We start from the raw sequence: 27,998 nt of genomic DNA, 5'->3' as shown, positions 1-27,998 counted from the left end.
AAACAATGTTCACATTATTACTGAACCATGTTCACCTATTAAGATTAATGGATTACGAGGGCATATCACACAGTATGGAAGCCGATACTGGTATTGTCTAATACCTTTGACATTCATTCCAGTGACTCATTATTTTGAATAGAAATGCACACCTGCGCCACATCACAGGTAGGTCATTCACATGGAAACACCAAACAATAAGCCAAACTTGACATTAAATCACATATTGGTGCTATGCCCCCGCATTATACAGTATAACAGATATCACTATAATCAAGATGTCAACCTGGCGTATGCGTGAGTGTGTGTGCACCGTCATTTTTTAATTATTAGGTGCGGCGAATACATTGATTCTGCAAAATTTCTTCAGCAACGAGGTTAAGACACGGGGGCATTTGATATGGTATTACAGTTTTTTCCAATTGCTTACACACAATTTTTCAAACCGAGTTCTTTTTAACAAAATTTAAGCACAGGTATCCAAACGCCACACTCATTTTGCATTATTCCTAGATTCTTTGCAAAATGAAGCACTTCAGTCAAAACAAACACACTTCAGTCAAAACATACACACTTCAGTCAAAACATACACACTTCAGTCAAAACATATACACATATTTGTAAAAATGCTATTAGTTGTCATTTAACAAACACAGTCCTCAATGATCAGACACTATTGCAGCCAGTTTCACACTGCAGTGATAATGCAAAACACATTTGTAAAAAGAAAAATTAGGAAATAGCATGTGCTAGATTTTTGTCCAGACATTGTTATGTAAGGGATCATTTAGATGTCCAAAAAATAGTGACAAACCCACAACATTCTTCATGATTAGTTCGACATAGGGAAAGTGTACATAAATAGGTCTATAAACTTGCACTTGCACTGTAGCCTACAACACTGAAGACTGCTGTAGACTGAATATGTCAAGTATTTCTTTCAATACTTACAGTATTTCTAATCAGTTACAGTAATCAACCAACAATGAAATCAATTGAACAAATAAAATCTGTAGACAAACAAAAAACTACTGCATAAAGTACATACACTTCGACTCTGAAGAGCAACTACTGTAAAAGCAACAAGACTGTATAGCACACCTGAGTGCTGCGTTTTCAATTTTGCACATGTGTGCTTACACACCTGGTGGATGTGATTATCCAATTCGTTCATTAGTGTAGTCATTGGCAATCTGGGGCTTTGTAATGACAAGGAAGTAACCTCACAATCCTTATCTGTGTCTAAGGTGTGGAAATGTGTGTAGAGTTGTACAAATCACTGTGTGTAATGTTTTGCAAAAAGGGTGAAGTAGACATTGTGTGTAATGTTGTGCAAATCGGTGGAGGTGTTTTGCTCCTTGGAGTATAATTTTGCAAATTGTGTGAAAAAAAATATTTTAGTGTGTAAACAATCGTAAAAAACTGTAATATGGTTTTGCTTCTTTTGACTTGCATACAACATTGTCCTGCTGCTTATACACAATGCAGCTAACACAGATGAAATTATTGTATGTGAGTATGTGCGCGTTTGTCTTTAGATCTTCCTGTGAATAGCTGCAGTGGGGCGGGCCTTCACTTGTAGGAGCTCTGGGATTGGCCGGCTACTCTCCTGGTAGAAATCTAGTCCAGTGATCAGCTCTACATCTCTCACCCGTGATTGATGGTACCACATCAAGTCCTCCACCCACTGGGATTCAGGCAGTGAGCTCTGCAAAGGTAAATCAACATGTTTCAGATCCTTGAAAGCTGAAGTAGGCCCAATGGCAATACAACTATGAGATATTAAACTGCTCATGTCAGACATGATTACAGGTTACCCCCATTTCTATTTTCAGTAATTGCAATTAACAAATTTACACTCAGGTTGACAAATGGGTCAGGACCAGTTGAGTGGTGCTCTGACTTCCTCACCCTTTCTTCCAGTCAACAAAAGACATCTATCAGATTTATGATCTGCTCAATTGTTATCACTCCATTATTTTCCTTACATATCAAACCATGCTGTCTTTTCAGTCTCTCAAAGCAGAGTTCTTCTCATTTTCACCCTATTAGTCTGTTTCTATTAGTCAGTCCTTTCCACACCTTCCCGACTGGAAGAGCACATTCAGCAATGAGTGCGTCCTTCAGTGACGATATCTGTGCCTTCTGTTAGGGCAGGATGGAAATGATCATGTCCAAATTTGACAATATGGGGCAGATGGGATAAATGCAGCTAGTCTCAAAGAGGCTATAGTCTATTGCTGTGACATCTGGCTTAAAGGCGCATGCTAGTTGCCGGAAAATGTACACCCACAGCATATATAAATTAGCATTAATTTGAAGAAGAACAAATTAAAAGCATATACCTTGAACATGAACTATAACATGAATCAATGTATGTTCCCATCTTCCTCCACACCATGCATAACACACACTCTATTCTGTATAGGCGAATCTAGTGTAAAGCTGATACATTTTGGCCTGTACTGTCCAGGGAATAGAGATTAAAAACCCTAAATATACTTCCTAAAAGCACATAATGAAAATGATAATCTAAATGAGATATAACACCAGTTAAGACATGTCCCATCTTCCTCCATGCCATGCACTATACTGTCCATAGTCCTCTATTCTGTAATAAGCCAATCTAGTGTAAATATGATAGATTTTGGCATGCATAGTCAAGGAAAAAACAAATTAGACAGTCTAAAATATATATTTTCTGAAAGCATATAACCTCTCGATGAGATAGATATAACAAAAGTTAAGTCATGTCCCATGTTTCTCCATGCCATGCACAATACTTTGGAACGGAAATAAAATACACTCAGGCATCACTGTAGTAACACCCTCTGAACCCGCCTACTGGCTTGTGTGGTGAGACCGATAGATGGTTCAGAAAACAGCGGCATACCTGGTTTTCAATCAACCATAAAAGCAACTTTCATTCCCACTCTATGGGTTCAAAGGGCGTAAACTTCTTCTTCTCTGCCTAAAAAATCCCACAATATTGACTTACACTGCAGGACTCTGAGTTGTCTGGCCGGTGAGGCACCAGAAATGAGACCGTCTGGAGTTCCCCTTGACAGCTCATCACTGGCACAGTGGAGTTCTTGCAGCTTGTTAGAACCACAAAGTAATGTGTCGGGACAGGGATCCGTTTACCTGAGACATGTCTGCAAAGCAACATTGATTTCAGGACATCAAAAAGAGTATACAGTATGCAATGATTTACCACTTTTAGATAAACGTTTTGATTATCATATTTGATATCATCTTCAAATGAATTTCCAATGTAGTATATACAGTATTTCCATGTAATGGATGGATATACCTGTCCTTACAAGTAGTTTGCACTATGCAATTACTGTAAGTGTTTTGGATGGGACCACCGTGGAAAAAGGGAAGATAAGCTTTCATAGCACAACATTGCCAGCTATTTTGCCAAAAGCATGGTGTTTTAACAGTGCTCTGTGGTTGATGTTGTTTCGAAGGTCTTGCATGCCTTCACAGTAGTTACATTGCTTCAGTGACTTGACACTTGAACTTTGTAAAATAGTCTTCTTGAGGAAGTTTCTAGATATTTTGCTTTGTTAAAAACTATACATACACTTGTATGGATCATGCCTTCATTGCTATCAACAATTTGTTCTTACGTGAGCATGAGTATTGCATTCCAATGAGGGGTGGATTACTGAGCGGGCCTACCGGTTCCAGGCCCAGGGGCCCAATGGCTAAGGCCAGGTGGCCCTGAAGCCCAAGACTCTGTGTGAAGTTTATACATAACAGAATGATATATATATACAGTATATATATATATATTATATATATAATATATTAATATATTATATATCAATCATTCATCCCTGTTATCTGAATGGGAACTCTCAGTCAACAGGTTATACTATGTGTGACAATCATCAACTTTGCAACAGACATCTTTTTTTCACAGCAAGATGCCTTGATTCTGTTGATGGTTATGTCATATTCGTCTCAATCTCAATCTGTCCATTTCTTTCCACAAAATTCACCAGAAGTCATCATTTCTTCCAAGGGGTGCAAGGACTTGGATCTTAGCTGAGTAACAAACTTTCTGGGGCAGGCATGGGGGCCCTTTTCACATTTGTGCCCACGGGCCCAGCGGCTCACAATCTGCCCATGATTACAATACTTTCTTAACCAGTACTGATCATTATGTAGGAAATCAGAAGAGAATTTACGTACTGTTGGATTTGGTCAGCCGAGTCATATAGCCCATCATAATTATAATCAAACACAGGTCCAGCAACTACGTTCACGCCATTGTACTGCAATGCATACTTGTTCAGCAAGACAAACTGGAAGTAGTCCCAAATTCCTAGAGAGTAAGAGGATCCAGAGTGAATAGACAAACCCTGAGCTCTATAGAGAGAAAGTTGTGACATTGGGTGTTCAAAATTAGTTAAGTTCACATGGTTCATGCACTTCAAAAAGTTCCCAGAAGTGATTGACGAGCTATTGGAAGGCGATCTATTTCTGCCCTATCCTATGTCCTATTTTCATTATTCTCAGTTATTCACTAGGTGTCACTTAATATTCATTTCTATACCAACCAAGGTGGATTCTTCTTCTTCTTCAAAAAAGGCGCAATTGCACCCACCTCATAAGTGTCTAAATTATCATTGTAGGGCCATTGTGTCATTGTAAATGACATTGTAGCATACAGTGACTCAATTAAAGGTAGCCTAAAGTAAGCTGCTCTTTCTCCCTACCTCACAAACACATCCCTGTTCCATAGCATTAGTGACAGTAAACTGCCAGCAATCAGCATAGAAAAGTTTCAGCCTACTTCACATGTTAGGCTTATACAGTACTGTATATTATATAGGAAAGCATTGAGGGTCCTAAAATCTCTTCCCCTTTGTTTATGCAACAGGAGTGTTGCACGGTCGCACTTGTCAGTTTGGCATATATCTATTACAGCCTCATAGTGACAATCGTGACACACTGGAGCAGTTTTTCACACAGCAGTGTCTTCCAGGCAATGAGCAATGAACATGAATGTCGTGATCTTTGGAGACTTTATGCCAGTTATTAATCCTTCACCTCCAAAACAAGGGGGGATAAGTCATGAGAAGTTTGCTATTTACCACAGCAGAGTGAAATATAAATATATTGTGACTCTAGAGGGAGCTCTACCGTCATCAGAAATACCTACACCTGCATAGCGCACCTTTAATACCTGCACCTGCATAGCGCACCTTTAATACCTGCACCTGCATAGTGCACCTTTAATACCTACACCTGCATAGTGCACCTTTAATGTACTTGAGAAGGAACTGATAAAAACTGAGCTGCAGAAAAGCTGCCATAGTTGATACATAAATAGTTTATTATTATCATTAGGCTATTGGTTCACACCGGATGGTGTGAAATTTGACACACACTACCGGTGTCCAATAGAGCTGTCATGGACAAAGGCTTGGCCCCAGGTGTGGCCTATGGACTCCATAGTGCCCCCTTATGCCACTAAATCCCCAAGATGAGCAACTTTCATATATACATGGCATTAGCACACTATACAGGAATGAGATATTTGGGATTTTGTGCATTGTGACACATGATCAATTTTGAAGTACTTCTCCTCGATGATTCATCTGATTTATGTCAAATATGGTTTACATCATAAGAAAGAAAAAAGGATCACCGCACACCATTGGACTTCACTTTTAAGCTTTTATTTATGAGCAACGCGTTTCGCCATGCGCTTCCTCAGGCTCAGCCATGGCGAAACGCGTTGCTCAGAAATAAAAGCTTAAAAGTGTAGTCCAATGGTGTGCGGTGATCCTTTTTTCTTTTTTATTAATCGTAAATCTGCAAGTCACCAGCACCCAACGACCCAACTTAATTGGCTGTGCAAGGGGATTTTGGATTTTATGGTTTACGTCATATCAAGATGTTGTTGATTCTAGACTGAGAAGCTGAGAAGTTATGAATTTGCATACCTCGCACATAAACAGGAAATGTTTGATAAATTTGCCATGCATTCCTTCACATGGCTCAAACCTCACAAATTGTTCATAACTTCCGGGAACTTTTTGAGGCTTCCATGAGCCACAATTGTTGAAAAAAAAAAAAAAATGTGTGTCAATGCAGTTGTCGCAACTCTCTATTTATGGCTCTGGACAAAGCATTGTAGCAAACGCAAGTAAGTGAGTAAATCGAGTAGATGAAATGAATAGACAAATATGAAAGACGTGTTTGAGTTATATTCAAATGATGGATGTAGGAAAAGTGTTTGTGTGTAAATGAGTGTGACGCAGACTAGAGGAGGAATTATGTGGTTGAGAAACGGAAGTGAGTGCATCTCTCTTGCTTACTTTTGAACTGCTGATACATGGGCACCACATTGCTCATGGTCAACGCATCGTACTGTTCGTCAGCAGACTGGTTCAGATCTGGAGGAAATAACAGCAATCAGAGCGTGAATGAAGAGTGAGCGTCAGTGCTCCGCCAGCACTTCCTGGAAAACTCAGCCTGTGACGTGTGAGTGTGTCTGGTTGTGTGTCGTGTAGTCTACTGACTACTTACTGGGTGGGTAGAGGAATGCAGAGGTGATATTGCCAGCAGCAGCATACTCATTACATCGGGCACTCTGGTCTGCCGCTAGTCTTACATCGGCTCTGAAGCAGTTTTCTATGACCTCTGGAAGAGGGTCTTCGCTTGCCTACAAGGTGTGTGTGTGTGTGTGTGTGTGTGTGTGTGTGTGTGTGTGTGTGTGTGTGTGTGTGTGTGTGTGTGTGTGTGTGTGTGTGTGTGTGTGTGTGTGTGTGTGTGAGAGAGAGAGAGAGAGTGAGTGTGAGTGTGAGTGTGAGAAAGAGAGAGAGATTGGACATCAGACAAAATGTTAACAATGTCCACTGTATCGTATTCCTTCACTATTCAGAAATAAGAAGCCCACTTTATACACTACCAGTCAAAAGTTCGGACACACCAACTTATTATATATTTTTCTTTACTTTGACTTTTTTGTACAGAGTAGAACAATACAGAAAGCTATGTACACATAGCACATATACAATTATATAGTAAGCAAAAAAAGACAAAACAAAGCCAATTTTTAACTTATTTTCCATTTCAATATAGTAGACACCTTTTGCTAAGTCTCTCAACCACCCAGACTGTTTTTCTGCACATTTTGCGATAATTGCTTGCCGAATTTCTGACAGTAACGGACATTCAGACATGGAGCATACTGTATATGCGGAATGTATACGGCCATCTGCTGTTCACATTTAATTGAGAATTTCCGTCAATTGGGGTTAGGTTTGCTGGGCAGATAATGGCGCCTAATAAATATGGCCACATTGTCAGCTGTTCATGCCTGACAGCGGAATACTGTAGTTTTTTACATCGGGAGCATGGAGGATTCAAAAAGAGTTGCTATAGCCTTGCTGCATTACCAGCAGTGTAGATGCAAAACTGTTCAGTGACATTAGGGCGCCTAAAATACATGTAATACTTCCCTCGATCATCACTGACAGGTGCGGAATTATTCCGCAACTGGATTCACATAGCAGCTGTGGCGACAACATTACGGCAAAATTACTGGGTCAGCAGCAGTAAAAGTTCCGGTAGTAGATATGGATATATGAATTCAGACAGCACAACAACAAAAAAAACCCTAGCATAAAAAGTCTGAACATTATGGAAAATAAATTAACGTGTCTGACAACGACTACTGTCACTTGAAATGAGTTTCCAACAGTCTCGAGGAAATTCATTTATTTATAAATACATTTTCAGCACTTTTTGGCTGTGATGAGATCAGGAATTGAATCAGACAGAATGAGGATTCCAATGTGGATCCGTATGTGGTTGCCAACCTCTGATTGGGATGCTGTTGCTTGCACTATGTCCGGCCCAAAAATGTGGTTGTAATGAAGGCCTTATGTCTCCAGTGACGGAATGAAGTACAAACACATGAGAACATTGTCTGCCCTGTCTGTTTTCACTACATCAGTCTCGTTAAAATTCTAGTGTAATTTACAACAATACTAATTTTGTTTAATTAACTGTGGTTCTTAGTGTAGGAGTAAGGGAGACTTACGGGTTTCTCCACTGTGAATGAGCTCCACGCAGGCATCAGACTGGCTTTACTGTAACCGCTAACGAAGCCCTGGTGGTGGAGAAGGCAGTAGTCTGCCCCGGACTGCAGTAATCTTGGCCTCCCAAAGGGTATGTGCTGCTTCTCTGTGGCTGACACTGACAAAGTCAATAAAGTCAACAATACTTTTAATTTACTTTTTTATTTACTTTTAATTTAATATACTTCATTTCTTTAGTAAAGCAAAAAAAGGGGTTACTCTCAAAACAATGTGTAAGTTATGCAATTATATGATTACTTGTTTTTATTTTTCTGCCACCAATATTCTCAACAATTTGGGGAATTGGCAATGGAAGTACCGCACATTCTTTATTCCTGTAAAATCTTTTGACTCAGTGAAATCCCATCCGCATGAAGAGGCATGAAAGCAATTACCCTCACTTGCTGTCAGATTCAAGCGTGAGTTGAGGTCGGATGTAGGCCTACCCTAAAAGGCATAAATAAACAGTAATTATTTACTTACATGTCATAGGGAATTGTTGATAAGTAATTACGTTTTTATTTCTGTAATGTTTTTCAGATGTGAGTCACAAAGTACTGCACAAGAGTGGAAGTAGAAGTAAAAAATATTAGAAAATTAAAAAAAAATGTAGTTAAAAAAAAAAAAAAAAAAAAATCAGATTTGGTGCATACACATTACCCATGCGCCTGTCTAAAATCAGATATATCTAGCACCCTCTTAAAATACTCAGCAGAATCAGACAATAAGCAGAGCATTCTGTAGTTTATCTGTAATGGGTTAAATGGCCTCCAGTACAGTCTTTAGGTGAGGGCATGGAACAGACATAACATTAAGTTCTGTTGCTTGAAGGAGATGTGGGCACAAGAGGAGGGCTATTTCTCAGTTGCAAAATGGCTCTTCCTTGTCCAACTGAGGATGCCCCTTTGATCTCCCTAATCTGTTCTTAATTGTCTTTATCTCTCTGCCAGGGAAGGTTTAGGGGGGAAATATTAGATCCCATTTTTCATTTCTTTTTTTCCTATGAGCATCATAAAACAATTGATGGGCAGCTACAGCACTACGCTCTGAGGGTATGTCCATGAGCCTCCAGGTTAATTCCCCCCGAGTGTACTGTAGCCAGCCTCGGAGCCAGAGAGCAACGAGTGGAGGGGCTATGAGCATCGACGGGGGGGGGGGGCTGACGCCGAGCCTGAGTGTAGCGCTGTAGCTGTCTGGATGCTTAGCAAAAAAAAAAAAATCTATTCTCCTTTAAATGGCACTTCAGTTTTTCTTTCCTTTCAGTTTGCTTTCTGCAAAAACTCACTGGGCTCTATTATCAGGATCAACTGGGCATTGTCGCAAGTCACTCGCGCTAGCTTCTTTGGGGGCGGTCCTAGCGCAAAAGGCTATAATGACAGCTTGAAAAGTGAACATTGCGCTCAGCGCAAAGTGAAAAGGGGTTGTCTTAATTTAGTTAATTAGTCGTGGGTGTCTTTTGGGCGTAGCATGCTATAAACCAATTAGATTTCACACTCTCATTCCCTTTAAAAGCCTGGCGCATTGTTCAATGGTCTGTTGGTATTATCATGGCGGAGTTACCTGGGCGTCTACTCCAGATGAGACCGACTTGCTCGTGCGTGAGGCATGGGCGGCGCGTAATGGAGGCTTGGGAAGGCTTCCTAAGCCTTCCCAACTTTTATGCTGGGAAATTGTGAAAATAATGTACATGATGTGTGAATATTATTTTCTAACACGGATAGTTCCGGTCCTTGATGATGATTGGCTGAATCGCGTTTGATGCTGTTATAAAATCCAACACAAACATACACCTTGACCGCATTTCGTTAATGCACTACCACAACTTGCACAAAAGTTAAAGTGGCTGCGTGTCGATGTTGCATGGCAACCATTCCTATGGAAGAAATATTTATTGGCGGAAGAATGATTCTCTATGAATACATCGACGTATAGTTACCGTTTTAGAAAAGCAATAAGTCACTCTAGTCCATAGTTCAGGCTACACTGATTTTAGAACAGCTAAGGGGGGTTTTAGGCACTTGCTTACGGTCTCTCGGGGCTTATGACTTAAATAGATTATTTCAGAATGAACGCAGCAGCCGCAGCAGTAGTCAGAATTGATCACTATTGATCATTATTATTACATTTCCCTTGTGTGTGTGTGTGTGTGTGTGTATTCACACCAAATTGGCATGCCATGCCGTACCCACCCAATATGCACAGCATCCCATTAGCTGCCTGCCATCAGGCTATTTACAATCTTCTATTTTAAGAAAAAGTCAGTCAACACGTTATCAAAATTAACTTAATGCGCTATAGAGCTATATCCACGCGCACACATTTCGTCTGAACAGGAGAGATTACGCACGCAGGCGCGCAACTAGGCTACGTGTTGTTTTCTTTTACTCCGCTATCAGCACACAATGTGAAGCTAATTCACTAACTCAATAGCCTACTCATCATGGATATCGCAAGTTCTTTAACACACAAAACAGAAAGGATGGAGGATGAAGGCAGCTAGAGAAGTTATTACAGATGAGCAATAACAAGGTAGACAGTTGCCAGAACACTACAGCTGTTTAATGCCAGACGTTAAAGGTATGCTAGAACAAAACTAACTGAAGGTAACTTAGCCATAGGGCTGTGTAATGTTGTCTAAATGAGCAGGTCACTGTTAGACGTTATTGTTGTATTATTGCATGTGGATGTTGTTATGCTATGTATGCTACTTTTTGCTGACCAATACAAGAACCTAAAACCGAGAAACGGACAAATATTATTTAATTATATTCGGGCTGCGCGCGCTCCTGCTGATGAAAGAAGTGCGCACTGTGCACTCTTCCATATCCCCAAGCCTCATGCGCTCATATAATAGCCTTTCAGCTATGCGCGAGTGATTTCCGACTAGGTTTTTCCTGGTCAGTGGCGCACTTACTTTCTTCATCCATATATTAGCGACTGGCGAGCTTTGCGCCGGACCACACCTCTTCTCTTCACTGACACGCCCGTTAGGGCGCAATATCATCTCCCATTTAGAGAAGGTACATTTGCGCTGGACAAATGAAGGATGCGCTCGCAGAGAATAGTAATTAAAGGTTGCGCCAGTGGCGAAAGCTCATTGCCCGGTTGGCATGATAGGGCCCACTGTAATTTTTCTTCCAGTGATATGTTTCGAGTCAACTTTGATTGGCTGCTGGTCTTTGTTGACTTCCGCTGATGAAAACCAGTTTCCCTACCTTGGCTGCCATAAGAGTCTCTACAGCCAGCTGCCTTCAAAAGCCAAAGTTTGTATCCCTTACAGCCATCCCTATAACCCAGACAGCACCTGACCCCATAACATTACTGCCAAATTTGTGATGGACTGTGCGCAATGATGTGCACAAGAGCACAATGTTGCTTAAGTTGTTCAATGCCAGGTGTCACCAATGTGCAGTGCCATGTGTGTTTTTATGTAAATTGTTCTGTGAATTATCTGGGTTGGTTTTCAATTATTATTTATTTTCTATAACTATTTTAAATAAGTAAGGGATAATGTATAGAACGCCGGTCATTATCGGAAAATAATTCCCGACAAGATTAACAGAACCCCGACGCGCAGCGGCGTTCTATACATTATCCCGCGTCTTATACGGCTACTTGCCGTATGGAACTTTTCTGCAGCACTCTGAAGAGCCGTGTAATAATTAGTATTTAAATAATGAATCACAACACTCCCTCCAGCACCATGTCCTTGTTTGACTTTGTTTGTAAACTCTAGGGCATTGCTACAAAAGAGCTTGTCTATGCTTAGTCCATTTTCCCCCTGAATAAACAATGGGTGATGATAATGATGATTGCTAAACAAATAAATCCAAAACAATTCACGCCAAATATGGCTCGGTCTGCTCTTTCCCTTTCTTCTTTGAGCTGGCTGGTTTCATTATGATGAACAAGCTATTCAACAACAGTAACACCAAAAACCAAGTCTAAAGCAGTAAGGCAATAATGTACCAGAGCAGGACATTCACAGCCAAGTTCATCACCGGGATTGAGGGCCAGGAGCGGGCACTGACCAGGGCCGACCGGCTCCACTGGATGTTGCGGGCTGTACCAGGGCTTCCGGAGGAGATGGTTCATGCTACCGTGAGTGCCGTTGTTAATTGCTGGTGAGATTTCCAACACGTCTGTGGGAAAGGAAGTCATTAGGTGTGTATGCATGTGTGTGTGTGTACTTGACCCTGAATGGGTCCAGAGTGATGACAATGTTCCTTTACAGTAAACCTATGGGTTTATGGCTTGCGAAACATCATTGTTTGGCCTCTTCCTGTTATGGTGGAGTAGAGGGCACTGGTTCTGCTGCGGTAATATTTCTTTCTTTACCATAAACCATAACAAAGTACATTGTTAAGATAACAAAAAAGGGGACTTTATGACCCACCACACATGAGGTTGTACACCTCGACATTGGAGAATGGTTCCACCTCTGTTTGGGAGAGGAACTTGGGACCGTAACTGAGAAACATGGCCTGGAACACAGAGTGGTAAAAAGTGGTCATGTGAGGATAGAGACCAAGGGTTTACAATCAGCATGGGATCATGTTAACATCCTCTTACACATAACAACACATGCACTTGTGCACACAAACACACAACCACACATGCTCACATACACACGTGTACATAATCACAAGAGAGTAACATGTTCACTCAGAGGTCAATACAGTAATATGTAATGTTTTCACTCTCTCTCTCTCACACCCCCCCCCCCCCCCCTACACACACACACACACACACACACACACTTGTTATACGCACGTGCATGCTGTAAACATCGTTGTCATATCCATGAGTACCACCAGCACAAAAGGTCAGGGACCCTGGTTTCCTTCAATGTCAGCAACGAAAAAACAACCAAAGAGATCAAGACTGTCAGTGTGGACTAAAGTGTTGACACTTCTGTATGTACAGTAATGGAAGGTTGCATGGGTGTATAATTCTTCGGAAGAACGGGGGAGAGGGAGGCAAAGACAGGTGGGCAAAGAAAGAATGAAACCAAAAGAGGGAAGAGAGGGGAAAAAAGAAATAGATGAGAAAGGAGAAAAAACAAATCAAGCAGTAGATGGGAAAGGGAAGTTGAAGAGATAGAGAAAATGAGAAGGGAGTAGCACCTCTCAAAAAGCCACTTAGGTTCAACCATCACAGCGACATCCTCGATACGCCTGCTGTTAGCAAAGTGAAAGCGCTTGGGCAGGTGAGCCTTCAGATATGGCTTTATCTTCTGACTGGGACTCCTGCACTGGAAAGCCCCAAAACAAATGTTAACATCATACGAATAATAAGAATAATGGGAAGTCCATTTCACTAGTATTGAATATACTGTACACAATACAGTGTCAAGAACTAAAAAGTTAATGATAATGTGCATGAGATATTTAGTTATGACAGTGCAATATTATGTTTAAATGTGGTGAGAAGGACTGGCTTTTCAGTATTTTTGCACCAAAGAAAGTGAAGGTTACACATACTGTACAGCAGACAACATTAGCAATCAACTTACCGTCATGTTGGTCACAAGGCCGGCAGAGTCCACTAACAAAATAAGGAAAATGTTTATTCGGATTTGTACCCATTCGAAGGAATTAAATAAAAGTGTGTTTGAAGCTTAACTTTTAGTTCATATTCACATACAAGGCTGGTCTTGGTTCCTTGGTCTAATTCTCCCAAATGGGCCCTCACTGACATAAAGGTTACTGACATCTCCAATCATGTCTTCCAGCACTTCTTTTCTGGAACAGCTTATTTCCTCCATTCCTTAAAAATAACAGGAAAAGAGAAGTTCATGAACTGCTAATTAAACTGGTTTGGTGTTCCGGGCTTTTATTTAGTTCACCACATTGTAATGTGTATTGTTTGAACTTTTGGTCTTGATTTTTCACTTTCAGAATGTTATAACAACAAACAATATGGGAGTAATTTAGCGTATAAACTTGCTTTTCACAATTTGCTCTTTGTTTCCTTACAGACTCTGTCCTTTGAGATTGTGTATGTGTAAGAAGGGGAAGCTGGTGGAAGAAACATTTTTCATTGATGAAGCTGTGAGGAGTTTAGGCAGAGTTTAGACAGGTGGTACAATTCAAATCCACACTGAGGGACCGAGAACAGGTTGTGGAGTTTAAACAATTCATCATTGAGGCTACCATTTCCGCTGATAACACCCTCTTGCTTGGCAAGCTTAAGTTGTGGTGCTTACAGTTTGAGCTCTTACCACACATCAGGTGGGCTTGTCTGTGTATGTAATTGCTGTCTCAGAGGTGGAGACATTTGAGAGAATTAACAATGTAACAAGGAAATGGCTCGAGGTGCCACTTTGTCTCAGTGCTGTAGCATTATATGGAAAGGCAATGTTGGTGGAGGAGTTTAAATGTGCTAAAACTAGCCTAGATTACTCTTTCACAGTCCAAGGATCCAGTTGTCAGGACCACTTCCCCTGCGATTAAAACAGGTTGAAGGTGGAATCCACCAGAAGCAGTGAGGCATGCTCATGGTACGAGGTTTTAAAAGTACTGGCGGGTTTGCTTGGGAACAAGAGATTTGAGGTTAATTCTATGCCGGCATATGACGGGCTGTAGAATTTAATTTGTGTGCGAGGGGCAGAAAAGTGCCTATTGGGCAAATACAAACAATACCAAAAATGGGGCAAAGCGCAGTACTGGAAACTTACGGTAGATGTGGCAACTGCAAATTCCAGATTGTATTATGACAGCTTTGAGGCCAGATGTTTGGTGTTGTATTCGTAGAGTGAGTACATTGTTTACTTCATCGAGCAAACCATTCCCTTTGAAGATGTGATTGAGGAAGCCGATGAAAGGAAGAAATCAAAGTATGCAGAGCTGGTATGCAGAGGTAAGAGAGTGTGGCTGGCAAGCACACACAAGACCAGTGGAGATAGATGCTGGAGGAAATAACCTCAGGTTATACTTCAACCCCGGCTTCTGGCCACTGGGGCCCTGTAATGTTGGACGTAGATGCTTCTGCTGCACTATAGCTCCCTCTGCAAGTCTGCTTAAAGAGAAACTATGCAGGATTGGCGATTTCATCTTAAGTTTCGGTTTCGTTTTTCATTTTCGCTCGTTTTATGCTTGCATATTTCTCTGCAGAGCTTCCCCGACAGCTTTAGCGTGTATATTTATACATATATAGGCTATATATAAATATATAAATTGCAAACGCGGTTCTTCTTGTTCCTTACACGTCTCAGCCTTCCAGATGTAAACAGGGAGCGATCGTCTCCTGAACAAACTGCAAGGTTGCAATAGCAGATAGAGACACTGGGGGCGGGAGGAAATATTACTGTTTTCAATAAAACTGGTCAGTCAAGCAAAACAACGATTTCTAAGCGATTTTATGACTATGAAAGAGTTGCATAGGGTCTCTTTAACATTTGGAATGGTTTTTATCTTACAGTGCTTATCTTACAAGAGACTGTTTCATTGCCTGTTTTATCAGTAGCTGAATAATTCAAGACCACCATCATAGCAAGAGCATTCAGCACGCCGCTCCTGTCAAAGGATAGGAGTCCAGCACGCTAGCAGCTCCATCAGGTGCAGCAGGAAGGTGAAGCCACAAGAAGCAGTGTCGGAAGCTGAAGCACACTGGAAACGGCTGCCTAGAACTCGGACATTATAACACCAAGAGGTGGAGCAAGGTCAATTCCAACTCAAGAGAGAGCTTGGGGTGCAGAGGGTTCGAGAGGCAGAAGAAGTTCTGTTGTTCTGTTGTTGAAGACCTGCTAGCAACTTAGTTGGTCGGCAATGGGAAATTGCATGGCAACCAACAACATTGCTAACTTAGTTAGCAACTATGGTTTTAGGAAACACACCCCTGGTCCTGATATCCAGGAGCATCAAGACCATCTTACAGTAGTAGCTGAAGTGTACCATGGGAGGACAGTCTAGCTATCGATCACCAAATCAAGAAGGTTAGGTACCAGAACTTGATCGATGAGGCTCTTATCAAAGGATGGCACGCAACCATGTTCCCCACTGAACTCGGCTGTAGTGGTTTCCCAGCAATATCAGCATGCTATTTCCTACAGAAGGCTGGCCTAGTACCAAAACATCTAAAGAAAGCCACCAGGGTGTGGCTGAAGAGAACCCACAGTTGGAACCCCTCTGCAGGCGAAGGCTAACTGCTCTTTGCTGCCCCACTCAGGCGAAGCGTGCAGGTTAGGGGCAAAATGCTAGTGAACTTGAGACACCTGCTGACAATGCTGATGGGTCCTCGACAATGTGGATGCTCCACCCACCTGCTCATCGAGGAATATCATCACAAAGACACCATATATAAGTAGCTCCTGTAGTTCCTGTTTGTAGCTAAGCATCTTTGATGTTTATCTCACCAGTACATCTGGCTTTGCTTTGATTAAGCAGTTTAATGAAGCACTGCTTCACTGTAGCACACCGTTTCTTACCGTGGTCAGCTAGGACAATGATGTTGATACACTGTGTCAATTTCAGCATTTTCAGGCCATCCATCAGTTGGCCGATGATCTTGTCTACCCCTTGGATGGCTTCGATAATCTGCAAGGGAAAATAAACAAGGCTTTATTTAAAACCCAATAACATGGTGTAAACTATTCAGACATGACCTACCAGAGGTGCAGCCAAAAACAATTGAATGTATTTCAACTCAGTTGCTTTAAAGGAATATTTTGGTATTTTACACTTTAAGCTCGTTTCCTGTATCGCCTAGCATGAAGGTTAGAAACTCAAGATATCAGATAATTATAAATAATGTGATGCTTTTAATGAGCACTTTATCTCAGTATAGGTAACATCTCGGATGTACTGTATCTGGTTTGTCACCTGATCCTGTCTGTAACTGCCGCGCCACCCCAATTGATTTTGGGCCTGATTCTCTTTTAGACCTGGTTCTCTTTTAGACCCGTCACTGGTCCTGAAGTGCTTGAGGCTCTGTGTACTAATAGATCCTAAGAAATCCAAAGGTGCTGATAAACTGGATCCAAAATTATTACTTTTAGCTGCTCCTATTATTAGTGAAGCATATGCATATACAATCTCACTTTAGTAACTAATAGTATCCCTACCGTGTGGAAACTGCTTTCGTTCTTCCATTGCACACTTCCTAAGGAGGTTCTGTAGAGGACTTGAATAATGGCCGCCCATTAATATTTTGAAATTGCCTCGTTTGTCAAAAAGTTTAGAGCATTTTTTTCTGCTTTAATATTCTAAATGCTCATCAGTCAGGATGAAGATCAGGACACAGCACTGTAACAGCTACCGTTATAAAGTTATAAATGGCATTGTTCACGGCAAGATGAATCTTTTTATAGATCTATTGAAAGCCTGTGTGGACCATGGATTACTTTTAAAACACCTTAATTATTGGTGTACCACAGGGTATTTTGGGTCCTATTTTATGTTCTCTTTAGATGAATGATTTTATCCCTGGAATTGTTGATAAGATACATGTATTCGCTGATAATACAATCATCTATTCAATGGCCCAATAGCGATTACAAATCTACAATCTGATTGTAATATATATTACACATTACACATATTGATTTTAAACTTTTACTTAATCCGAAAAAGACTGTATATGTTATTTTCAAGGTTGTTCTCTCCTCCTCCACTTGATGGTGCTATTTTAACCTTAAATGGAACTCTAATTGAAAGCGTTTTAAATAAATATTTGGGTATTTGGATTGATAATAAATTGTCACATCTCTAAGCCAGAGCCCTATAGCTCTACTCTGAGCTAATTAGAAAACTGAAATGTAAATAATCCTTCTTTACTGGAACATAGCTTGTTCATTGTAAATTGTAGAAAACAACGTGTTCGGTTTTTATCTGCTATAGATTATGGTGATGTTATCGACATGCATACTTCCTCTTCCGCACTGTCCGCAATGCAATTTATCATTCTGCACTTCGTCCTTAGTGAAGTTTTCACCATACTAAGCTCAATCTTTTAAGATTGAACATTAGTCTGGGGAGGCTGCGCTTTGATTCTTCTGCAAAAGAGGCGTGATCAATGGGCATCGTTCAAATGACTCGGTACGCAATTGCCACGAGTGGGGCTAGTTGGTAAATTAAACTTTTAGCCAACCAAAGCCGGTCGGTAGAATCGCAAACACATCCTTCTACTGTATGAACTGTTCCAGGGCAAGTTTTTGTTCTGTTTTCAAAGAAAACTTGCCTTCAAAATCTTCCAAAACAGAAGCGACAGCGGCTGCTGCTTTCGTTTTGTTGCTGCTTAAGTTTTGTTATTGTCACGTCATTGGCCAACAGCGTGCCAGGACTAGAGTATGGCCGTTTCTGATTGGAGCCAAAGGTTCTGATAGTAAAACAGATGATCTAGATCTGCTGGTTTCCAGCCTGAGCTGCCCGGCGAAATTCAAATTCCCCGGAAGTTCAGGCAGGGTTCACCCAGCCTACTTCGTCTTATCACTAGTGATGGTTTTAGGACTCTGTGAACTGTGTTTTATATGAAAAGGTTGGATTGCCTTCTTTACCTGAAAGAAGAGAGCAACATTGCATGATTTCTAATTATTAACTTTGACTTGGTATTTTACCCTATTATTTTACGAGTTGTTTCCATTAGATCTTGCAATTTGCTCATTACATACATACGCTGAAAAAGGAAACCTTGGTTTCCTTGTAATGTTTTAAAAACCTTCCTTCCAGTGTTGTGCGGACTGTTTGTATGTGTGGACTATGATTTTTCTGTTTGATTTATATTGTTGCTTTTTACTGTTAATCTAATCAGGGCTTCGTTGGAAAAGTGAGTTTGGGAGGAGGTGAAGAGGATTTCCACCCCAATAAACTATTCACTATTCAGTTGAATTTGGTACAAGGCCAACCATGTAGATCCGTTGTTATCTCACTGGAAAGGCAGACTGAACTTTCACCCTGTCACAAATTCCTGGCAGGGGGATGGGGTTGCGGGGTGACATGTAATGTGAAGCCAATGTTACTCACTGACAAGCTGCTCTAGTTACAATAAAAGTGAGCAATAAAATGAGGTTATAATGGATATGTGATTTCTGAACTGATAAACCAGTTGAGTAACAGTACTCGAACTCATATAAAAGGGGAACATCACAGATTGTTGTGCAGTACCTGTGTTGTGACTGTGCCCCGGAAAATAATTGACAAATGTCAGCAATCCAATAGGATCCTATTGTGTAGCAGGGCTTTGGAGGAGGATAAACAAGAGTTGCATGGCATAGATTTCAATCTAGCTCTCTGAAAACTGTGACAGACTTCTACCTCTAATAGAGGTTATTATCTCAAGTAAATTACGCATAGTATAGGAGATTTTATACCTGATGAACTTTCACAGCAATAGCTGCGACGTGCCTATCCACCACCCCTTACAGCATAATAATACAGCATTGCATAACTATAGTGCTGTATTACTACCAACCTGCTGTTCCTTCATCGTTGACTGAATTTCATTATTCAAAGGATTTAGAGCTGTGTGTGTGTGTGTGTGTGTGTGTGTGTGTGTGTGTTTACACTGCAAATGTGTTTGGTCTCCCCAATGATTTGATTTGGCATCCTCTCTGTCCCTCACATGTGTGAGCTCTCCTCCTCCACACAACTGTAACTCAACAGCCTGAGTAATGTGTTATTTATAATACTCATGCCACTGTGGCGTTCACGTTCTTGTGGATGTTGAAAGCCATCCTTCATTATAATTTATTGGTCTGCATACAGATGTTCCTAATTCGCCATTTGTCTGTGGAGAAATGAACCCCCTCTCACACGCACATTCACTAAAACAACCACAGTTCTTAAAGGGACACTTCACCGATTAGCCTTAAGCTTTGTATCTTTAGAAAACGTTTTAGTCCCGTTTTTGAATGGTCATGCATCATTCCCTCAGTTTGCCTTGAGATGGGAGAAATACGGATTTCAGCGATTCAATTGGTGGCCCGCGGGCCACATGCAGCCCAGAGGCAACCTCTGGCCCAACCCGTAGTTTTGCAATATTCAGTTACAGCTCTTTTTTTTTGTGTGTGTGTGTGGTTTTTTTTGTATTAAGGAAGCCTGCCGGGCACTACATCTCATTTTACTTTTATATTCCATCAGAAAGGCACCTGTCAAGTTTACCCTATGCATTGTAAGGGCACCAATTGGTACATATTTCCCACTGCAGAGGCATCCATTAGGAAACTTCCCAACCACTGATTTTTCAGTGATCTATTTCCTTCTGAGTGTTTAATGCTGATAATGGCGTCATGCTCCTGCATCTTAGACTTCTGGAATGTAGTTTGTTCCTTACCCCTCCACTGACCGGACCATAGCTGTGTCCTGATTTGTCAGGCTCCTCCAGGTACAGGGTGTAGAAATCTGGCCTGGACAATATCATACAACACAGATAGACATGTGGGTTACGTGCCAATGAATCATAACACACATGTGTGGACTGCATCACGGATGAATCTTGAATGATGAATGATTTCAGATAACTAGAAATGCAATCCCAAGGAATTGGGGTGGACTAAGTACAGTTTAAGACACTTTTTTTCTTACTCAAAATAAAAAAATATATACTGTATACTGGAAAGAAGTGATTTTCCACATGAAATTTCACATACCATTTCCTTAGCTTGTAGACTAAAATATTACCAATCAATAATACCCATAAGCGGTTTATATTTTACACAATTAGCTCATAAACATAGGTGCCTTTTTCTCCTGACTGTGTCTCAACTGTACCCAAATGGAGTACAGTTGAGACAGTACCTAGTGCAGTTGAGACACCCATTTTTAATGATGAAAGCCATAGTTAAAGGGACTCTTCACCGATTAGCATTAAAGGGACACTTCACCGATTAGCATTAAGCTTTGTATCTTTAGAAAAAAAACATTCATGTTTTTGAATGGTCGTGCATCGTTCCCTCAGTTTGCCTTGAGATGGGAGAAATACGGATTTCAATGTTGGACTTCCTGCTTTCAATGATGTAAAAATCCTCATTTTCATTCATGGGCTTCATTGAAATCCGTATTTCTCCCATCTCAAGGCAAACTGAGGGAATGATGCACGACCATTCAAAAACATTACTGGTTTTGGAAACAATTGTGGGTAGAGACAACAGAAGACTGTTCAGAACACTTACCAAGTCTCAGTTTACTCTCTTTTCAAAGGAAAATCCATATAAGGTGATTATGTGACACAAGCTCTCAACTTTCCTTCGTAAGTCCAGTTGGTAAGTGTTCTGTACAGTCTTCTATAATAAAGTCTGGGTTCGCTATGTACATTGTTGGTGATTAATTTTTATGTGTAGAGACCCTGAGGAAAATACTGATAAGGTTTGGTGCTGTTTTGAACAATATTACGGGTTTAAAAAATGCTATTTGGGAAGAGTTTAGTTTACCCTTAGCTAATCCACTGTTTGCGATTTGGGGCTATAACATACACCAGTGCAACCTCTGTGGTGATTGATCAATGAAAAATACTGTCTCCATGGCTTATTTGATGTGTTTTAATGCAGAAAAAGACCCTGGGATCAATTTATGCTTTAAAGCCAGTGACAGAGTAGATTGTTTAAAAGTTGATGTACGTCGTAGATAATGTACACTGTAATGGATGTTGATAGACAGAAAGATAAATGGATGTTGATAGGCAGATTATTTAATGGATATTGATAGATACAGTAGGCTAGTTTAATGGGTGGATGAGTGAATGGTTTGAAGGTGGATGGATAGAAAGATGGAATGTGCCTACTGCCTAGCAATGTGGAATGGAGAGAGACAGAGTCGTCATAAAGTATTTATTTAAATGTGCTAGGCAGCAGCTTAGCCACATAACACAGATTTCCTGACAGATGTAATAAAACATGATTAAAATTCCGGTGGATATTTCACGTCTTATCAAAGACTGGCTGCTGTTAGGAGTAAATAAAGCTAAGACATGTTTGACAAAGGGATTTTAACCGCATGCTGTGAAGTTACATGCAGGTCTCTTTTACAGAGGAAACATATGCTAAAATAAAACTCTGTAGTCACATATGATTGTGTTGGTTTGAATGTTGTAGTAGGCCTACAGTATGTGATTCCTACAGTGTAAAAAATATACTAACATCTTAGCCTGGCTAGCGCTTACCACTTCTCAATGAGACGTGGTCTGGCAACCAAACATTAATTTTCTCGAATTTGAAAAAATGCCTAGATCCGTTCATTGCGCACCACGGATGAAATTGCGCGCGAGGTAGCATGTGAACATCCAGGCAACTAATATCTGGGAAACGTTATTGAAATAGATTAGAAAGCCACCGCCATGGTGAAAAATACTTTGCTCAAGGCTTTTCAGGATCTACGCTACAAAGTGTAAACGACGTTTCTACGAAATTTTGTTTAGAATAATGATAAGAAGACTTTGGATTATGGTACAGAGTACTGTATACAATTGGATAATTTAATCAGATGAGTAATTTACCTTTCATGTTCTGGTAGACGCAACCACTCCAGGACAGTAAAGACTCTTTTCTCAAAAGGCACTTTACTGGAAAAAAGAGGTTATTTCAGGCTAATACTGGTGCACACATCGAAAGTACCCATATTTAAATATCAAAGTGTGTAGCATGGCATATAGCATACCCGTCATATGGTACATATATGTCTGGATAACTTCCATTAATTTTGACATCAGAACCAGGCCAAAAGAATGTTCCAGCTTTGAGTCCTTGATACATGGCTGTATGCCAAATCTATGGGGGTGACAGATGGGTGGAAGAATATCCATATAGGACAGAAAAATAATTAGTAGCCTAATGAACATTGCTTAAAATCTTGTCCACAATTAGTAGTAGCCAGCTGGTACGATCTGTTAGCTGCACTGTATGTAGTTAGCTGGATCGGTCTGGTAGCTGTGCTATACCATCCTGATGCCTTAAAGATGAAATATGTTAGGGTTTTTTTTTTTAGCTTAATTTGCCTTAACTAATCAGCTTCAGAGTCATTGGAATGATTATTTGACTTATTTCGGGTTGAATGACTGCTGTCTCGCTTCCCCCTAGTGCCTCTGAGTGGAAAAAATTTAATATACAAAGTGTTGAAGTCCTTTGTCAAGAGAGAAGATGACCTCACCGGCTGCCCGTGGTACCATCTAGGGTTGTCTTTCTCAGAGTTAGACAAGCTGAATGATGCATTAAACACAGGGTCATACATGCTGTTGTCCACCAGACCATGGGACTCCGCATACAGACCCTAATAGAAACAAACAGGAAGAACAGAATTACTACCTCTCCTTGTTTTTTTTTGTTTTTGTTTTTTTTTGCCAAGAGCAAAATTCGTTTGTGAATGATGTGGTTGTAGTACAGTAGGCATGGTGGTAGGTGTGACAGCCTATTGGATGTGAGGGAAATACCAATGGGCAAATTAACAGTAGTCATGGATAATCAGAAATACAATTGAGTGCATACATACTGTGGCAATGGTGTAATGATTGGGGAAGGTCTTGCTAGGAAACACAGCCTGCATGTATGGTGCCGAGACACCACACTTTTCTAAGGAAAGACAGATTACAAAGGAATGTTGTTGAGCAATGGACGGTGGTAGATAAATAAATGTCAGCACAGTATTCAAGTCTATACCACTGATCATGATCACTTAGAAGAACTACAACTGTAGCTCATGTGGCCCGTGTAGTGTGGGTGGGTGTGCATGTCTATGTTTTTTAAACTGCACAGAACAGAAATATTACTGTTCTATAATGCCTTACTCATTTTATCCAGAACCGGAATAAGGGATGCCCAAGTTTGGAGATATTCTGCTCTCAGCCCATCTAAGGAAATAAGAAGGAGTGGCTGCTTTTTGAAGCTGCGTGGAGAAAACAAGGGAAGGCTGTGTCAACAGAAGAGTGATGTGTAACAAGATGAAGGTGTTTCTTAAATTATCAGCAGAGAGGAGACAGGGATGACGCAGAGAGCATCTTTTTTCCCTCCATTTCTGTGCAAGTTGGCAAAACACAAAAAAGGGGGGGAAAGGACAGGATGAAAAGAGAAGTCAAGACCAATTAAGTGTGGAAGATGCAAAATGGGGGGAAAGAAAGAGCATATTTTTTCCCTCCATTTCTGTGGAAGTCGGCAAAACACAAAAAAGGGGGGGGGGAGGACAGTAAGAAAAGAGAAGAAAAGACAAATTAAGTGTGGAAGATGCAAAATGGGGGAAAAGAAAGGTATTAAATGGAAAATGTGAAAATGAAATGCAAGGGATGCGGGGCCTACCCTGCAGGGCAAGTGGCCGGCTGGGTCGTGTCTGGACACTCATCCTCCACCCATGTTGTTTCACCTACAGTCAAAAACACCAAAGCCACCACATGAAATCCCTCCTGATTCCAGGTCTCAGGATCTCAAGAGATAAACAACTCAGGATCATACAAGTTCAGATCTGATTTGTTAGTTTATACTTTGTGTTGGATTTGGTCTGGATACAGTGCAAACGGAAAGTTTTCAGACCATTTCACGATTTCAACATTTTGCTGTGGAAAAAGGACAAACAACATTGCAGCTCAGTGCCTGGTTTCTTCCATACACTGTGTTGGGAAATTGTGGGCAAATAGTTCAGTCTGTGTTTCATCAGACCAGATTATTTTACTTGACACACTTTGAGAGTCATTCAGGTGCTTTTAGGCAAACTCCTGGCATAAGTGGCTTCCATCTGTCCTCTCTAACATAAAGGCCTTATCGGCGGAGTGCTGCACTGATGTTTGTCCTTTGCACTTCTCTCATCCTTTCAAAGGAACTCTGGATCTCATTCATAGTGACCATTGGGTCCTTGACTCAGCAACCAGATGTAGGAAGACCTGTTGGTCGTTCTAAACTTTTCCATTAGGGCACTTTCGATGCTGCAGAATTTCTTTTGTAGGCTATTCTTCCCCAGATCTGTCTTCACTCAACCCTGTCTTGCAGACATCAATTGTGAGACCTTGTATAAAGAGATGCCTGCCTCTCCTAATATTGGCCAATTAATTTATTAGTATACAGGCGGACTCTAATCAAGTTGTAGAAGCATCTCAAGGACCATTGATAGAAGTAAGATGCACCAGTGTTTACTTGCAAGTGTAACAAAGGGTCTGAATACTTATATGAAATATTTCAATATTTACTGTATATAGCCTATGCTGTATATGTATATAGAAATGTATATATAATATACACTTTTATATATATATAAAAGTTATTTATTTAAAGGTAATTTATTTAAAATGTGAGTCTTTCATTATAATCTAGATTAATTGCATACTGTATACAGGTAGTGGAATATGTAACATTTTCAATATAATAGTTCAGTATTTCAGCATTGCCAAATACGGATATAATACAGAAATTTCCCGAGGCTTTAAAGGAGAAATCTGGCAATTTTTCACATAGATCTCTCTTTCTCGAGATTACAGAGTAGGCCTACGAGTAGGTGTGAAAAAAAAAAATGAAAACAATCGTTTTTACTGAGCTTGAGTAAAAGTAGCCAGGCAGCTACAGTGCTACATTCAGGTGGCATGTTCGTGACTCCCATGTTCATGCTCCCAGATTATAGTGCTTAATCTCCTTTAACAATTGGATTCTCTTCTCTGATTGGCTGATGGGGTGGCCATTAACTTCGTATTCGGTTCTTAAGTCTGACGTCATGGGCCCAACAGCTATTTGGTGAAAAGACGTTTATTAGCGCAGCCAGACGGTTTTTCCAACCTGTAACCTTTGTCATCATCTGTTTTAGCGGTTTTAAAACAAAATCGCTAAATTTTAACAGCGTAATCACTGTAGCTGTGCAGCCAGATGACATGTTCAAGGGTAACGCCCAGGCTTCCACGAAAAAATAGGATTTGATTAGGTGCTTCGCACATCGGCGGAGTTCTAAACCTCCACCTGCTTGTAGCCATTATTTCCATCCAACAGGTCACCTCGTTGGCCGTTATCCCGGTGCGGTCACACACTTGTGTCCGCCAACGTTCGTCCGTTGTTTTCCTATTCACTTTACATTGGCTGGACTTCACTTGATGCCGAACTGAATTGTAGGTCCGATGCGTTGCCTGGGATACGTTGCCTCCGTTAAAAAGTTGAGAAATGTTCAACTTTTGACGGATCGCGCAAGCGCCAGCCAATGAAATTCAGTTTATGCAAATTTTCGAACACTGACAAACTAATCAGTATGCGTTTATGGAAATATGCTGACGTTGATTAAAAGGAGGCATATGTTGGCGGACGCAAGCGTGTGACCACACCATTACACTGCGTTCACACTGTCTACGTCCGTCAACGGATCTCATTGACTTTGCACTGACTCGAAATGGTCCGTCCATTCCTTCAGCTCCGCTGCCTCCGTCAAAAAAGTTGAGAAATTTTCAATTTTTCAGGCAGCGACAGATCCGTCAGCCAATCAGATCGTGTCTATGCAAATACATACGGCAGACAGGCATTCCGAAATCCGTCGACGGACGTAGACAGTGTGATTGCGGTGTTACGTAGCTGCCTGGCTTCCTGGCTACTTTTGCTGTTTAACTTTTTTGATATGTGTCAATATTTTGAGATGCTTAAATAGTGTTTAATAATCAACTCTAAAACAAACAAAAAAATACCTGAAATATAGGAAAGACTTAGCCTAGAAATCTAGACGCACCCTAGCGGCAAAATATATTTTTGCCCAGCGGGATGGTCTAGGGTCGCACCGTTAAGGCCAAGCCTGTGTTCGGCACCAAGTCAGCCTGTCCAATCAGAACTCTCTATCTGTGTACGGAGTCCTTGAGCCCGCCTTAGCTCACCTTCGGCTTCCGATATTGATGCCAGGGGGCTTGCCCATGCGTCCTTATTCGACGAGTTGGGTGTGAGACCGTGTTGCAACAACCATAGAGAACGAAAGATGGATGAGGCTAACGAAGCGGCTAGTTTGAATCTGCTTTGGAAGAGTTAGACTTTTCTTTGAAGGTTGAGCAGAAAGAAGCACTCAAGTCATTCGTTTTAAAGAAGGATGTATTTGCCGTTTTGCCGACCGGCTACGATTGGTCACAAGTGCTGGCCTATTACGTGCAGAGTAGTTTGAAAGACACCGGTTCATCCCACCCACAGGCTTCAGTTTTGTGAATGGTCCGCCTCCAGACTATACATTTCTGTATAGTTTGGCTTGCCAGGCTAGGAAAGACTCACTTTTTTAAATAATTTACAGAAAGAAAAAAAAATCCACAATGTTCATATTTTTTTAGACCCACCTGTATATGAAAATTTCAATTTCACTTAAATTGTAGAATGATATGCATGATATTCTAATTTTTTCGATGCACCTGTATATAACATTCAGAGATTAAAATAAGAACTCCCTAGATTAGTACAAATCTTTAAAAAAAAAAAAAAAAAGTAACTAATTTAGAAACTCATCAATTCATTTAGGGTGCATACATTTTGCTAAACAGTACGTGGATGCTTTGCTAAATGTGGATATTTGGCATTATCCTCTCATATTTATGTCCTTACCATGGCAGACACTTTGGAAGTTGGTGCAGCAATCTCCTGCACTCATGCAGTCAGCAGTGCAGTGGCAATTACTCCCTTCCAGCCTCTTCTCGCCGCACCGTAGGTTAGTGCATTCCCACCGCTCCACTAAACAAAGAGAAAAAATGTGTACGTGCGGGTTAGGATCAGGCCATAATGTGTTTTCATCACATTGATTAGTCCTTATTGTTAGAGTTCCTTTTTAGGACACTTTCAATAGACATGCTCAACAGCCTTATCACCCGTTGATAAAAGCAGATAAAAGCGAAGACTCCTGCGTCAGAGGTCCATTATTGTTTTATAACAGTAGCACGCTCAGGGAAAAAGCTTATTGTTGAGATTAGATCAAATCGCATAGTCCCCAATGGGAGATAAAAAAAAAAAAAGGTTAGATTTAAGATCTTGCCATCAACAGAGGACAT

At 40.7% G+C, this 27,998-nt stretch overlaps 1 protein-coding gene across 1 annotated transcript; it reads right to left on the bottom strand.

The window, feature by feature from the left end:
- Window positions 1–1,438: 1,438 nt before the first annotated feature.
- Window positions 1,439–27,998, bottom strand: LOC134073167 (ectonucleotide pyrophosphatase/phosphodiesterase family member 3). The gene is made up of 23 exons (XM_062530151.1): window positions 27,983–27,998; window positions 27,559–27,684; window positions 24,322–24,385; window positions 23,817–23,914; window positions 23,522–23,601; window positions 23,183–23,302; window positions 22,694–22,803; window positions 22,533–22,598; window positions 20,376–20,448; window positions 16,534–16,642; window positions 13,752–13,874; window positions 13,621–13,652; window positions 13,232–13,359; window positions 12,879–12,948; window positions 12,502–12,589; window positions 12,075–12,247; window positions 8,501–8,552; window positions 8,069–8,223; window positions 6,550–6,685; window positions 6,339–6,416; window positions 4,204–4,336; window positions 2,999–3,155; window positions 1,439–1,708 (listed from the first exon to the last, which is right to left on the bottom strand). The coding sequence occupies exons 1-23, from the start codon at window positions 27,996–27,998 to the stop codon at window positions 1,535–1,537; spliced, it is 2,361 nt and encodes a 786-aa protein (XP_062386135.1). The 3' UTR covers window positions 1,439–1,534.

This window comes from Sardina pilchardus, chromosome 24, assembly GCF_963854185.1.
Source record: "Sardina pilchardus chromosome 24, fSarPil1.1, whole genome shotgun sequence".
NCBI classification, from domain to species: domain Eukaryota; kingdom Metazoa; phylum Chordata; class Actinopteri; order Clupeiformes; family Clupeidae; genus Sardina; species Sardina pilchardus.
This window is presented reverse-complemented; position numbering and strand designations above follow the sequence as displayed.